This window comes from Euwallacea fornicatus, chromosome 19, assembly GCF_040115645.1.
Source record: "Euwallacea fornicatus isolate EFF26 chromosome 19, ASM4011564v1, whole genome shotgun sequence".
Lineage (NCBI taxonomy): Eukaryota > Metazoa > Arthropoda > Insecta > Coleoptera > Curculionidae > Euwallacea > Euwallacea fornicatus.
Genome location: NC_089559.1, coordinates 3,376,477 through 3,393,365, shown reverse-complemented (window position 1 = coordinate 3,393,365; position 16,889 = coordinate 3,376,477). Strand labels below are relative to the sequence as shown.

At 32.7% G+C, this 16,889-nt stretch overlaps 1 protein-coding gene and 1 long non-coding RNA gene across 2 annotated transcripts; both read right to left on the bottom strand.

The window, feature by feature from the left end:
• Positions 1 to 1,853: 1,853 nt before the first annotated feature.
• LOC136345203 (uncharacterized) lies at positions 1,854 to 10,616 on the bottom strand. The gene is made up of 4 exons (XR_010733105.1): positions 10,479 to 10,616; positions 2,843 to 3,059; positions 2,364 to 2,513; positions 1,854 to 2,308 (listed from the first exon to the last, which is right to left on the bottom strand). It is a non-coding gene; the product is annotated as an uncharacterized lncRNA (long non-coding RNA).
• Positions 10,617 to 11,564: 948 nt separating this feature from the next.
• LOC136345457 (uncharacterized) lies at positions 11,565 to 16,507 on the bottom strand. The gene is made up of 4 exons (XM_066293785.1): positions 16,286 to 16,507; positions 14,728 to 15,069; positions 14,540 to 14,669; positions 11,565 to 14,478 (listed from the first exon to the last, which is right to left on the bottom strand). Exons 1-4 carry the CDS (start codon positions 16,335 to 16,337, stop codon positions 14,292 to 14,294), a joined length of 711 nt encoding a protein of 236 aa, XP_066149882.1. The 5' UTR covers positions 16,338 to 16,507; the 3' UTR covers positions 11,565 to 14,291.
• Positions 16,508 to 16,889: the final 382 nt, after the last annotated feature.

The window sequence follows — 16,889 nt, the reverse complement described above, 5'->3', positions numbered from 1 at the left end:
GACAAAATACAAAGTGACCGATTAAACAATAAACCTCCAACTAAAAGGACTGATCAACCTGATCATTCTAATAGTACTGACACTTGATTAAGCCATGTGAATGAAAGAAAACAAACTTGTAACGCATTGTAAATAGTTTAACTGTGAACGGAAAATTACTTCTCTAATGGATACAATGTAAGTTGCAAAAAATTGTTGTAGAAATTAAACATTTATTTAGATACACCTTTGTCAGAACACTGCACTTACTGATTTTAGTACTTTGTGGCAATATATCACTTTGAAATTCGTTCAGTTATTAATTTGATAAAATGGTTTACACGTTATAAGAGATAATCTAAGTTGTGAATTTATATTACAAAATAATAATTCTGCAAGAGCAGCAGCTCATCCCTTCAAGTTGGATCATCCTGATAAAATGATATGTTAGTGTTATGTTTCTATGTTGCTAATGAAATTAAATAAGAGTGGTTCCGTTCAAAATAAAAAACACGAAGTTGACTATCCGCTGAGAGATGATGAAGTCCAAATTTCGCAGACATGTTTAAATGGACAACACACGAAAGATAGCTGAGGAGACCGGCGTTTCAAAAATTGCTGTTCAGAGAATTTTACAAGTAGTAATATTACATCCTTATATCATAAAATTAGTACAGCAATTAAATGAGGATGACTTTTTTTCTACCGTCGATTAGAATTCTACGAATTTGTTAGTAACATGTTAGATTTAAACAAACATTTATTATGTAACACAATATTTTCTGCCAAATGCTCTTTCTATTTAATGGTGAAACTAACAGACATAATTGTCATTAGTTGAGTGAAGTCCGTTCTTATTTGATTTCAAAGATTCATGCTCAACATCTTCAAAAATTGAACGATGGGGCAGATATTTTCGGTGATCACATTATTGGACCATATTTCATACCAGGAAATTTAAATAGAGAAAGCTATCTGTAACTTCTGCAAGATGCCTTATATTCCTGGATAACTGAAATACTTGGGCAAGATCACCGCTTCTTAGAATAAGAAATAGATAAAGATTTCTCTCGAAGATGGAATGGCAGAAACGGTCAAGTGACGTAAGCCCGCTAGCTCTCCTGATCTTAATCACCTGAATCATGCAGAGAATAAAATTACTTTTTAAATGAGGTATAACACAATCCTTTGTCCAATTTGAAAATTTTAAAAGGGTAATTTCTAGAAGTTTCTAGGAGGAGAAGACAAACGAAAACAAGTTTTTCATCAAATGATGTTTTTTTTCCTATCACAATTGACGTATTTTACCATTTTTTTTTTTTTAACAAAGAACAAAAAGGATATTCAGGGTGGACACTTTTCCCTGAAAAACCCTGTATTTTCTTTATTTGTCAGCTAATCTGAAGTTGCGAGTGAAGTGAATGACCGAATTCAGCAAACTTCTATTACTGATACATTCGGCGGCATTTTCAAACCGAGTACACTTACAAACAAGTATTGAAGAAAGATATTGCAACTGGAGCTCCAAAAATGGTGAACAATAAAAATTAGCAAAAAGTAATTACTAATGTTGCCATCACAGCAACGTAAGTGGGGCAAGTACAAATTATAAAAGAAGGAAGCACCCCTCCTGTAGATAAAGTCGATGACTTTGAAGATAAAAATACTTTCTAACAGCAAAATATCTACAAAATTCCTGCTTGTGAACCCCGAAGACAAACGATTTTATCAAAGCGGAATGAAAAATGTATAAAGCCAATTTGTCGCCTACCAGTTTTTCGGGTTTTAAAGCGAATTTGCCAGAAATATTTACATGTTCAAAAAAACGAGCCAGTTTCGCATAGAAACTAAATCTCATTAACAAGCAAATCAAAGTTTTTGTTTCAAAACATATTCTGCACGAGTTAATAACCTATTCCAAAAAAAGAACTTAAAAAATGCAGAATTTCAATTTTGTGCAGATAGAAGAACGTAGAATCAGTACTAGAAATAATATTAATAATCAACAAATCGAAATTTGTGCTTCTAAACTCGTTCCTCACGATTAAGAACTTATCCCAGATAATTACATGAGACAACCTCATACTGCAATTGACATTCATAAATCATTGAATCAAAGTTTGTCTTTCAACGTTAATTTCGCATACATAAATAATGCACTTCAGTTAAAGATTCTCTTTCAACAATCGCATGACTGTAAAGAAGGGCTCAAAAAGGCATCCGCAACTTTTCTACAACGCTTCTTTGACCCACAGCAGAGGCCCATGGAAGTCTTCCAAGAAAGCCATGTAAATCTAGGAGTCTGCAGCAAATTCAGCAGCAGTTAGTTCTGAAATATTCCTTCTATAATACCAAAAATTTATTGTGACTCTGTGTGTACATACCCCAATATGTCATAACATGAATACATCTGCGCCAAATTTGTTGGACATAATATGTGCTCAGAGCACATGATCATTTCCAAACACCTCCATGACAAGTATTACGGAACAAGTGTAGTTTGACTTCGACGCGATGGAGATTCTTGAACATACCTGCAAATAGTATCGTCAAAGAAACAAGAACATCCTGCTCTTGAAGGTTCCCGTGACATTGCTGAAGGCAGGGAGGTAACTATCCACAGAATTTTCATTAAATCTGCTGTTGGAATTAGTGAAATGATTTGCCCTCAATATTGATGTATGCACGCAAAGGAGAGAGAGGAACAGCGGGGCCTACAGTTCCGGTATCTCCTTTGTAATTAAGTTCCCCGTTCTTTACAGCAAAAAAATATTGTCCCAGGATTCCAACACATCGGTTGAGTTATTCTAGTACAATATAGAATCCAAATCTGTTGCGATGAGTATTAACTCAGGTTGCTTACCAACTATGTCTGATCATATTCAACAGTCGATTCTCTTTCAATGGCATATGAGGATCAGAACATCACCAACGTCACCTCAGAAGACATCAGAGTAGTCCAGCGGTCTTTTGAAGTAGGTTCCACAAACGGCATTATTGATTTTTTGAATTCTATGTAATGGTGGAAGTTTATTCAGGTCTATTTGAACTGCCTGTGCTTCACAATTGCAGGGGCCCTTCTGTGAAAATGAAGCATTTTCACTCATCGAAACTAAATACCAGGTATCGCAAAAAGCCCTGTCATTTTTTATTTTTGCATCTCATATTTAGACTTCCAATTTCTATATCATTATCATAAACAAACCAAATTTATTTAGGACTAATAGATGTTTATTTTGTTTGCAAACAAGACTAAACTGAAAGCTGTTGATATTCTCAGGAAAATTATTACATAGATCACCTTAGTTTCCTAAAAAGGATTTACACCCAAAGAAAGTTTAGCGAACTGTTTGTTGAACTCTTCAAGGTATTGTGCATCAATCAAGGCGAATCAATTACGGCAGATATACAGCGTGGTAACTTTAATTGGAATAAATTCGGTATCTGCATGGCATTTGATTTTTAACAAAATTGCTTAAACACGTCAATTTTTACTTTACCCTATACACTTTTTCCTAGTATTCTGATGTTAGAAATCTCAACCCTCCTAACAGTTTTCCTTAGCGAATTACCCTTAGTCACCACCGTGCCCGTAAAAGTTTAAATGGAAAAGTGGTTCAAGTAAGACATCATTTTAAAGATCTTTTCACTCTGACTTTCTCTGTCATAATTACTTATAAAGTACACGATTTATTAGTTAAAATTGCATTTTCAAATAGTTTCCGAGGTATTCAACTGTACGAATAGCTACTGCACTAGAGATGCTGTAACCTTTAAAAATCAAATATCTCCAGAAAAAAATGTTTGTAAAGACTTCTCCCAAGAGATCTTTTTTTACTAAAACACGTTGGAAAACAAAAATTTTGTCATAAATAAATTTTATACCGGGTGATAAAAAAGTTATGCCCTTTTAAAGAGGGTGACAACGCCCTCTACATTGTGCATCGAAAATGTAAACGGATTCTGATTTCTCACCCCTAAAAACCCCTCGATACATTTTGTGTAGATAGCAGCATTACCAACGAAGTAATTAATTTTTTTCAATTTTTTAATCTTCACTTTGACGCCCTGTATTTCGAAAACCGTCCACTTTTGGATTAGACAAATTAGGTTAAATCATTATATTCTCACGCCAGGAATATGTAGTAGGATTTTGTACAGACCTTTCACAGACACCCTGTATAATTGTATTTTGATCGCTTGAAAAGTGATCACATACCGGAGTCTTCATACAAGTTGGGAGTGCATATTTTTACAAAAAGTACCGCATTCACAAGTAATTTCTAAGAACCATCACTGACACAAAGATTGAATAAAACCCTGCGGCAGGGTGTCCGTTTCACTTAAGAAATATAAAAATAGCTTCAAAGATGGAGAACAATGCAAATTAACATCTCACATTAGCGAAAACCTAAGTTTTATGATATTTCTGTAACCCATAAGTTTCCTGTAGGGTAGATGGGGGCATAAGAAGAGAGGGGGTGATTTCAATGGGTAGACGGACGGAAGTTCAAATTCCACACCACTCGGCTCTATTAGGCCGGTTGTCTTTTGAAGATTTTCACCTCTTAAGGCACACAATTTTTTTTTTAATGGTGGGAGGCAATCCTTGCGTGGGGCGAAGTCTCGCAACAATTGTTTAAATATATTCTCATAGATTAAAGAGTCGGTCACCAGGTGGCAGGTTGGTTTTTCTGAAAATTATTTGTTTACAAAAAGTAAAAATGCTCGGTACGTAATGAGCCAAAAAAATGAGGTAAAGCATCTTTTGACAATTTCATTGTAATGATTGTAACATTTCACCTGATAATTTAACAAAACACGCGGGAAAAAATTTGGTACATTTAATTATTGCCAAACATAACTGCGTCTCACCTTTAATTTTAGGCGCTAACTCTTACTTCAGTTTACTAACACATACGGTGAAGATGATTCCTTTAGAATGCATCAAATGGGGCATATCCCTGCAGTTTATTTGGGGCAAAGGCTCGCACTCCACATGTGGCGTTTCGCCCCTTTGAGAATATAGAAATCAAGCATTTTGCAACTGCAAGAACTGCAAGCCTATGACGAAACAGTAGATACTTGAAGCACGGGGGTTAATTGAAACTGGCTTTTCGGTGCGGCGGGCTGCCAAAGAAATAGAGTTCCATGAAAAAACCTTACGGGACCGACTGAAGAAAAGAAGAGGTGACAACTTTGGACGATTTCGCAAAAGATTTACTGAACTTCAAGAAAAAGAATTAGTCGATCACTGTATTGCCCTAGATCTGCGTTTTTTCGGCCTTACTCTGGAATCTTTACGACTTCTCCTTTCCAAATATGCAGAGGACAACGGAATGAGACATCAATTTTCAGTCGATTCTCAACTCGCTGGGAGGGATTTTACGCGAAAACGAAAGAAACTGTCTCTACAAATACCACGAAAAACCAGTGTTGCCAGGACAGTGGGTTCGAACAGAGTTCAACTGTCGCAATACTTTGATAATTTGGGGTCTGCAATGCGGGGATACAAATTTACTGCTAATCAGATCTATAATATGGACGAAACTGGAGTACAAATTCTCCCCAACAAGCTTCCCCTTCATGTAGCCCCCACAGGAAAAAGGGAAGTTACGAAGAGAGTAGCTGCAGACCAAGGCCAAATGGTAACTGTTGTGTGTGCAATGAATCCATTAGGAAACTATATTCCCTTTTGCTTCATCTATACAAGAAAAAAAAATCATGCCAACGCCGCAACCAATTTAAAAAATGTTTAATGTATTTTCCTTCTAAATGAAGGTTTCATCAAATGGCATAAAAAAAATTATGGGTTGCTATTTAAAAAATTATAACTTTATGCTGCCCAGCGAAAACGAAACACTCTGTATAAACAAAAATATTATTAAGTCATGCAGCTTTCCAATATAAATGAGTACCGTACTAAACATTCCATATTGATATTTATACAAAGACACCAGGAACCGAGGCCGGAGTAATGGCGAACCCTATATATACAGGGTGGGCCAACGAAAACAAAACGGTCCATATTTAGAGTTCTTAATGTGGTTTAAAAAAAAATCGCTCGAACACGTCAATTGATTCGTCGAGGGGGAAACCTTTTAGACTTATTTTTAAACCCCTATCTTTAACCCCTTGAGCAGGGTGCTATTCACCATTAAAATCTTAAATGGAAAGTGACGTCGAGTGACACCTTGTTTGAAAGGTCTTTCAATTATCTTCTCAATGATGCCTACTTTTTGACATGAGATATCATTTTGACATTTTAAATTAGAAATGTTTCCGTTTTATTTACAAAGCCTCGTGGCCTACCCTGTATAATACATAATCATATAAATTAAGATGTCGATCCTTATTCGGGGTTGTCTGATTGGTGAAAAGATCTTAAAGATCTGTTATATAAAGTACCTTAAGTCACGCCTATGGATTCATTCGTCTTATGTTATTTTCCATTATCTACCTATGTAATCCTAATGGTAATGTTACGACATGGTTAGAGTATTTGTTACAACAGAACCTCAATTATCCGTGTTAGTGTTTTCCGTTTTACCCGGTTAACCATGTTGATGGCCTATTTCTCTCGACCGTGTATTTGTTCTTTTAACCCACTCCAATAACCGGATTTTATAAGGAAATGTCTATGCGCCCTTACAAATGCTTATGGACATAGTTAACTCCAACGACAACTCACACATGTACAAAAAAATCATTTTCTTTGAGACATTTATCAACACTTAATATAAATGAAAATGCCGACACTTAAAAACCGAAATCCTTTTGATCCATTTACTGACCCTAAGAAATTAAAAACCCCACGACCCCCGGGGGCGCATACTGGTCGAAAGCCTTTGTCGGCTTTCGCGGGTATTTTTACCATTTGAGAAAATGTAATCAACGTGTGAATTACCGTTCGAGGCACGAGGCACTAAACTTTCCCTGATTTCTTTAAATTTCAATACTGTTAGTGTGCATTGATGTTCGTTGAAACTGACCGCAAAACGTAAGCGAATAATTTTAAATTTATAAGGTAAATTTGAAATAATAAAAAAATGCGAAAAAGCTGAAAGTGTTCCTGGATTAACACATTCATACAATATACGTGTTCAAACAGTTCGTGATATAATAAAGCAGAAAGACAACCTTTTGAGTTTCGCATATCGATACGAAATCATCAAGAAATTTAAGAACATGAAAGATAACGAGAGCCTCAACTTTTGATGATTTAGACAAAGCAATTTATCAGTGGTTTGGGCAAACACGTGTAGAATGCCACCCTGTGTCTAGACCATTACTTTTGAAAAAATGACATGGTTCCACAATAGAATGCAAATTGAGGAACAATTTCATGCATCACAAGGTTGGCCCCAATGGTTCAAAACACGTTATGGAATACGACAGTTAGAAGTTCAAGATGAAAAAGTAAGCGCAGATAAAAATACAGATCACTTGTATCTTGCTGAATTTAAACGTTTGATTGATTAACATAAATTATCTCCCGAATAAGTCTATACCGCTTGTTTTGGAGGTCGTTACTGGCTGAAACGCTTGATATGGATACAGAACATTTTGCTCTTGGTTACAAGTCAAGTAAGGAAAGATTGACGTTGATGCTGTGTTCGAATGCTGGCGGGATACACTAACTGAAACTGTTTTGTACTGAAAAATCGAAAAATCCACGATGATTTGGAGGAACAGAAGCTAAAATATTATCGGTGACTTACCAAAATCAAATTAAAGCATGGATGAACCAAGAAATGAAAAAAAAAATTTTGATGAATTTATTCCTACAGTCAAATTTCATCTCAAATCAAAAAAACATGCCAGAAAAGGCGATGCTACTGATGACTAATGCCCCATAGCATCTAGATAAACACATTCTGACGATTATCAAATTTCTCTTGGGTTTTTACCATCGAATGTTACATCGCTGTTACAGCCGATGGACCAAGGAGTCATACAAGCTTTGAAACGAGGATTTTGTGAAAATATGTGAAGATTACTTTTAAAAGAAGATTCCAGTTTCAAAGAATTTTGGAAAAATGAAATATCAAACATGCCACTTTTGCAGTGGCTGAAAGTTGGAACGATATAAAAAAAAATTAATTTTACAAAGATCATCGTGCAATTCGTGGCTGCAAACACAAAAAAAATAGCGATAACGCTATCGAAACTATTAAAAAAGTTGCAAACAGAAGTTCATTGAATGCAATGGGACACGTTATTCAGTTTAATAATGTTACCTTAGAAGATATGATTGAATGTTTAAATTTTGACTTCAACGAACCAAGGTATCAGCTTCAGAGTGGTGATGAAATGGCATCTACATCATCAAACCCAGCTTAGAAATGACGATGATTCTGAGGAAGAATCAGATGTCGTTCAGGCTTCGCAGTCTGAGAAAGCGAAACTGCTTCTAGAAGATGCCTTAAGGGACGCAGATACTTTGTTAAATTTTTTAGGCAACGAAAATGATTCTGATTATATCAATATTTTATGTTTAAGTAAGATTCGAACAGTTATTTGCATAAAAATTTTCAGTAAAACATTTCAGACCAAAATAATTTATTTTTGAACTTGTGTGACTACTTAGTAAATTGTTTTTATACAGTGTCACCCATAAAGCCAGCATCATATGGGAATTTCTTTTACTTACGAATTTGAGTAAATTTTGATTTTTATTTCATGTTGTGCTTCAGAAATGATGAGAAATGACATAAAAATCGAAAAATAAATTACTGTCTATAACTGTAAAATTGCAATTCACCCATTCAAATATTGGTTAACTGCGACCAAAGTCTGAGACCTGTTAAAAGTACAAAGTACGTTTAATAATCTGTTTTAGATAAATTCATGTTATCAATTATACGCCTATGATTTCTTCTTCGTATAAATAGTTTTAAGGCCCTTCTAAACTAAATCAGAAACCAGTACCATTCAAAAGTTCTTCTCTTGGACTTACTCGAAAAAGCTCGATATTAAATTTTAATACTAATTTTTACTCTTGCATTTTTGAGAAGTTAATAAAACTGTTGTATTTTTGCTCCCGTACAATTATTTCACACCGGCACACTACAGATAAATTGGAACACAGTTGCCCAATTTAGAGTTTAAAATAGAGTCTTTCAGGACAGGATTGCGCCACATTTCGCCCACACCGACAGGTACTACTATTATGGCAGTGTGTTTCATTCGATCCTAATAATTTTGTAACGTTTATGTGTATTCTTGATTCAAACAGCATGTTTAAAACAGCTTCATTTAAAAAGAGATTCAAAACGATCTAAAATTAATATAATTATTTAAAAGAAATTATAAATGGAAATCTCGAAATGTGGAATAAATCTGAAAACAAATTAAACACATTAAAAAAAAACTCTTCTATTTTAATCATTGTAAAAGTTAAAAAAATGGTAATCTTTTCAGTTGATAGCAACAATAACCTTTATCTCTTTACTGAGGCGTCCTAGATCGGTACCTGTTGGGCTATTTTTCGCCTAAGGGTCTCTAAATCTTCACCTTCGATATCTAATTGATTATAATAATGTATAGGTATGTCTACGTTTTTTTTTATACAACAAGAGCAGTATTTTTTAATACCAGACACAGAATACAATCCTAAAAAAGCACTTTAATGGGGAAAACACACTAGAATTTGTCGGTGAAAAAGTGCTTAGTTGTGTCTGCCATGATTCTTGCGAAGAAATTTAATTAAATCGCTTATGAAGGGCCAAGTCAATTCTATTTTATTTATCTGAGACTCAGTACTATATATTGCAGTTAGATTAAGAGCAATCACAGCCCATCAAAAGTGGTGATGCTGGTCGATAGTGTCAGCAATGGACAATTTTCATAGGCTGCAATGAATACGGATGAGCTCTTTGGCGTTAGAGAATAAAATAATGTTTATGGTGTTAACCAGCGATAATAAATTTGAAATTAACGATAAATGAAATCAAGCTTAAAGTTCGTGGATAAAGTTGACGTGGACTAGCGTGGTATAAATATGCACATATACTGATTATTTCCTGTTTCACATTTTGCCTCCATTCGATCATATAACAATTCTATCATTCTTTTATTGAATATATGTAGATTAGCATCGAAACCCATATGATATTGATTCCCTTAACATCCACGTCTCCACAACTAGGCATTCTTCAACTTGAATATGATTTTTTTTTTTGGAAATCACGTTTCACACAAAATAGATCCCAAAAATTAAAAAAATATGAGAGAAAGAATGGTTAATTCGCTTCAGACATATAGAACATTTTGAGAATTTATGTGAGAAATTGAGTATCACAATATTAATTATTAAATTCCCGTGGACCTGTTTAATATAGTTGGTTATACAATTTGAAAACAGAATACAAATTTAAAAAAATGAAAAACAGAATTCATAGAAATTAAAATTACTGCCTGTTTAAATAGATCAGAGGCCAAAAAGTGCATAAGATAGAGCTTCATCCAAACTTGCAAATAATATCTCAACTACTCACCTGTTCGCTCTCACCTGGAGTCGCCGTGCTCAAAATGAAAATGAGTTTTAAAATGTGAAAATTACTTGAGCACTGTAAAACTGATAAAATCTGCGTAGGTCTCCCAAGGCCAAGTCAACACCAGCCTTTTTTGTTACTGATTCAAATGCCATAGATATCTTTAGGTTTTTGTTATTTATACAGGGTGTCTTAATTTTTTCAATATGACCTTACTAATTTGTAGAGTGCGGTATGTTGCCAGTTCAGATTCATATTCCATACATTTGAGAAGGATTGCTCTTTTTTATAATAAGGCCTCAAACGTAAATAGCGCTAGAACTCTCTAGTTAAAACTAACTGAGAATATGTCCACGTATGCAGAAAGAAAACAGCACTTTTACCCTTTAGGGAGGCAAATATTTTGCTCCTTAGGGAACCATAGCGCATTATAATACATCGAGGTGGAAAGTGGTTCATTCCAGTCGAAAGATTTTATAATTAATAATTGCTGAACTATACCATATCATCCAACTTGATTAAAGTTCACAGGAAATTTCTGAATTTTTTGAAGTCACAGAATTCAACTTGCAGACGATTCTGCGATATCCTGGAAAGAAACAGCACATGTAATTTGAGATTAAGATATACAAGGTGTTCCTTAATGATGTGTGAATATTTTAAAGTGCGATTCTACATGAAAAAATAATGACAGTTTGCTATATAAACTGCGTTCCAAAATGCTCCGTTACAAAAATACAAGACTGCAAAATTTTAGAAAAAAAATTTAATTTAATGAATATTTTCGAAACCCCTGGAGATATTTCAATGAAATTTGGTATGTGTTGGATTTGTTAAATTACAAATCTATGTACAAAACAAAAATTTAAATAGTAATAGATAAATAATAATTTCGGCACGGTTGACACATATTGTGTACAATTTTGTTTAAAACTGAAGAACTTTTATTTTTAAAAAGAATTTTATCCCTTTTAAACGATTACAAAATTCTTATTGGTTTGTGAACTAACATTTAAGTCAATTTATTAACTGAATTGCGAGTTAGGAACTTTTATAGAACAAGTAGCTTTAAAAAAAAAGAAACTTAAATTTCTAACAACTACTTTAATGCAGAACGTCAGTTTGGAACAAGAAACATCGTCGAAATATATTTTACCTATTTATATTCTTATGAAATACAATATAAGCATAAATAATTTCTAATGCATAATTACTTGAAACAATTTCTTTAGTTTAACTATTATCCTATTTCTGAATATACGCAACAATTTATCATATAACTTGCGTATTGGGGATTCCTGATTTTTATATTCTGGTGATTCAGCGTCTGGACTGATATATTTGTTATTATCGCCAATAATAATATACCCAGTTGATCTTTTAATGCGTTATAAGGATAAATAGTCATATAACTGTATGCAACAAGATGATTCACGTGTATAAAAAAAGGAAAACACTTCTTGTAATCTTTCACAATGCTCGTACTGCAGTAGTATTTCTGCCGTTTATAGGTGAAGTCAGTTACTGCATTCTTGTTTTGTTAATCCCAATTTCCACTAAATATACTCATAATTTCCAACAGTATGTAATGACAGTTCATAAAAGGACATTAATTGCAATCAAAATATGTAGTTCAATACAAACTTATTCAAACCTATTTTACGACGACAAATAAAACAATAAAAATTTAACGCATAATGGGTCGACATCGTAATAAAATGTGAATTGAACTAACAAGAAACAAAAAAAAACAATTTTTATAACAAGTGTTGAAAAGTTGTAATTCATATTTCATTACGATGTTAACCAATATATTATATATTCTGTATTCTAAATATACAATGTATAATATGCATGTATATTTGTAAGAATGTAGGAGTGAAATGTATTCATACAATTCTTATCATCCAACATTGTACACATATAGTGTGTATGTTAATAAATAAATTCTGAGCCCGAGATATAATGCAGATCACTAAGTTCCATCAATCAATATCGAGTATTTGTGAAATCAAAGCATTTAAACTTAACATGGGTCGTAAAACTAAAGAAACGACTGAGAAAGGACGAAAAATCATTACTAAATTGCATAATGAATGTAAATCGCTTAGTAAAATATCCCGTATAATGAATAGAACAAGGTCTATGGTTCAGAGTATTATTGATACGTTTGAATCACACAAAACTCTTCAAAATAAAAAAAGATCTGGACGTCGATGAAAAATAAACGATTATAAACACAAACCAAACAAAATCCTCCGATAAGCGCCAAAGTTCTACAGAACTTGAATGTTATAATAGTGGAAAAGTTTCTATTAGTACTGTAAGAAAGTACATGTGTAAAGAGTTCACAATACCATTGTCGAGTTGCACGTAAAAAGTATTTAGTCAATGAAACCAATCGCGAGAAAAGACTGAAATTTGCAAGTCAACATCTAAATAATTCTAATGAGTATTGGAAACAGGCTATTTTGCAGTGTGGAGAAAGAAAAATGAAAAATTTTAAAAAGAAATTTTCCAACCGAAAGTGAAACAGGGCGGTGGACTTAAGTTTATGATTTTATGAGTGCAACAAGCGTGGACAAGTTGCAGTTCATCGATGGAATTGTAAACAATATATGCTACATCGATATTCTGAAAAATAATCTCTATACTAGTGCAAATAAAATGAGTCTTATTAACGATTATATAGTTATGTAGTATAATGACCTCAAACATATGACACATAGTACGAGCTAATGGATTTTATATAATGTACTAAAATACTAGAAAATACTTCTGCAATCTCCAGCCATTAATCCCACTGAGTATTAATGAGATTTTCTGGAGAAAAAATATGCAATCCTCATATTACATCTAAGGAAAGTTTAAAACGTGTTCTTCTTGAGGTATGGAATAAAATACTGTCCTCTATAACATCCAACTTGGTAAATTCTGTGCCACGATGGGTTAAAGCTATTATAAAATGATGGGGCAATCCCATAAAGTATTGATATTGTTGTATGAACACTTTTTGCTCCTGCATTTTACAAACATATTTGTTTTTGTTTATATTTTGGTAGCGTAAGACTGCTTAGTATAATAAGAATAGCATTTTGCTTATATTGTTCTATAAACGTTCAAGATTATTTATGATTTAAGTTTAAAGAATAAAGTTAATTATTAATGTATATCCACAATTTTTTATTTTTAAATAAGCCACTGCACGAATACTCTTTGTTCTGACTGTAAAATATAATTTATTGGTTTGTTGAAAGTTCCGGGATTTCTAAGAAATTACCAATCTAATCAAAAATTTATCTAAACAAGGTACTGGAAAGATATATTAGCGTTCTGGAAATTAATTACTTTACAAGATTGTAATGTGACAGTGCAAGAACAACGAAATGATTAACGACAGGTAATAATACTTTTATAGGAAATGAAAAGCAATAAAATTGCATACATTTTCTATCGTAATAAATGTATACTTCTAGTGGATCAATTGTAATAATGCTGTATTGTCAGAGCGGAATGGATATATTGTGTTTTTAAAACATATAAACTTAATTAAAAACTTTAATATTATGTGAAACTGGCATAAAGGTACTAATAAAGAGAACACCTTGCTAAAATATTATTTATCACTAACATCAAAGGCATATTCCATTTCACAGCCTAGAAGCTTTAAAGTACATTTAATACACTTATTAAAGAACATTTTGTAACCATAACATCAGGCATAAAGATTGGCGTTTATTATTAACTTTTACTATCATGCTGATTAAATGATTAAAAATATACAATATAATTTATAAATATTCATTTAATTTTGCTTTAGACGTTGAAAAAGTGAAGCAAAACAAGGCAAAAAATCATAATGAGGCTTACTGAGTTAGCACATGCAGAGCAGGGTTGAGAGATAAAATCAAAGAATTTTGAGTTCAAATTTTTAGTATCATAAGATTTGGGGCAATTCGTCTCTACAAACTGAGTAAAGCATTTGCGGGTCACTTTCAAATCACTGAAAACATAATCATGAATCAGTGAAAAACACAAGGAACCTGGACCGAATAAATACTTACTCGCATATTTCCGATTGAGTCACATAGCTTTTCGTAGGGCTAAAAATTCTATTAAGGCAATATTCCAGGTCATTACCCCTTGACCTATCTATATTCTCTCTGCATTGTTTAGTTTCACTGCTAAAAAATTCTGTTAAAACCATAATAATAGTTAATTCATTTATTTGTCATTTAATCCAAAAACTTACTCATAGAATATGCAGCATCATTATGGCATAAAAAGTGTAAAAATTCCTGAAAACTCTCTTTCAAAAACTTGGCGAAAAACTTCTCTTCCATGGGCAAACAAGCATTTAAGTCATTTTTAATTTCATTGGCACGGTAGAGTAAATTCTTGCGTTGCTCACCGCAAAACAGGCTATGTTGAGCAGGTAAATAGTCAATTGCATATTGCAAATACTTATACATTTCATAAACATCTGTCCTGAGCTTAATAAATGGCTCAACACTACCTGAGACTTTCAAGCATTTGTTGTAATAGAAAGTTTCCAGCTGGGAGACTTCTGAGGTGGCTTGAGCAGTACATCGCACTGAAATTTAATTCAGGAATATTGTATTGATGTTCTTCAGTACACAGGGTGCAACATATCACAAAAAAAATATATTTTTTTGATCAAATAAAAGGATAGTTGTGGGTTTTAAAGAAAATATGCGTTGTAAAACTTTTCTAGAAAAAAAAATGCAATAATTTTGTCTATTTAAAAAATTGGACAAAAATCAAAGATAACTTTGTAGTGAAACATCTAATAAAAAAATTGTTGAAATGAAAAATATTCATTTTTGAAAATCTACAAGGATCTGTAAAAAAATGTGGGGTGCTATTTGGGAAAAATTTTCCTTCAAATGACCTTAAAATGACATTTTGGTTAAATGTCAGTATCTTCATGACATATCCCCTTTTTTACTGGACAAGTTTTGTTTGAAACTTTTTTCGTACAACATATTATTTTTGAGTAATCTTCAATCACAGCTTTAACTGGGACACCCTGTATATGGCTACCAACAATTTTGTCATTTTGTTGTGGAGGATCTTAAAAAGAATATGTGTATGATATTTCAAAAATGTAGCACCAGGCTTATGTAAGAAAAACATAAAATATGAGAAAAACATACATTACCATCTCATATAGTAAGAATATTGTATTTTTATTTTTAATTATGAGTTTATTAGCGTTTTTTTATTATTTTGAAGAGTACTATTGCTCCCTAAAATAACTCCATAATGATATGTTATACCCTGTATAGACTTACAACCAATAAGTTAGAGTATAGTTCACTTTATCAGGAAAATAACTTTCATGAAAACTAACCAAAGCTCAGCCGTTAATTTGAGAAATTCTATGAAAATTATTCTCGATAAAAAAAATATTTTGATTTGAAAAGTAGGCAAGTGTGTAAGTGTAAGGATTGTATCAGCTCTATCCCACCAAATCTTAGCTATGTTAAGGGACTATCAAAAGCACCATATAAGGTGTCTTTCATGTATGTAAGGGACTTCAGAGCAGTGATACTTTGGCAAAAAACTAAGAATAGTTATTCATATAAACTTATGTCTCTATACATAACTGTTATTATTTCTATTTTAGTGGTACATATTAACATTTTTTGCATACATGAGGGAACATCTTGCAAATTATGTAATGCTTTTACTTGTTTTATAACCAAACTTATTGTTATTTTCAACTTAAACGGGACTTTTTAGGATTAAATTAATTGGTATCCTGTGATGTGCATTTTCATATTTACCTGCTAAAAACAATGCGGAAATTGATACACAAAATATTTTGAAACACTTCATTTTAAGGATGACAACTTTATCAAACAAAGAGAGATGATGAGCACATAAGTGACATTATAGAAAAGAGGAAATTTTAATTTAAGTCATTAATCAAATTGCAATGACGAAATATTAAATTTTAATGCAATAAACAAGAATTAATTCTAAAAATAAGTAAATAAACCAGTGGACGATTAACCTTGAAAATGATCGTCCTTTTCACCGTATTCTTTAAACAAGTCGCGTCATGAATTGTGGCAACACCGTGTTGAGAGCGGGGTCGTCTAACTTATATTAAAAAATTAACTAGTATTTTTTGTGTTTATATCATTAATACCGTTATCTATCAAACATCTAAACTAAATGCTATACCGATGTAAAGCAGTCATCACCAGTACCCAATTCAACGTATCACCATTCATTAGTTGTCATTCTAAAAAAAAGAAAAGATTGAAAGTTAATAATATAAAACAATCACATTTACATACTTAATTACATGATGCTTTATATACACTTTTTTATTTGGGACAATATAATAGCAAAGCCTAATTTAATTGGCTGTGCTATATGGAA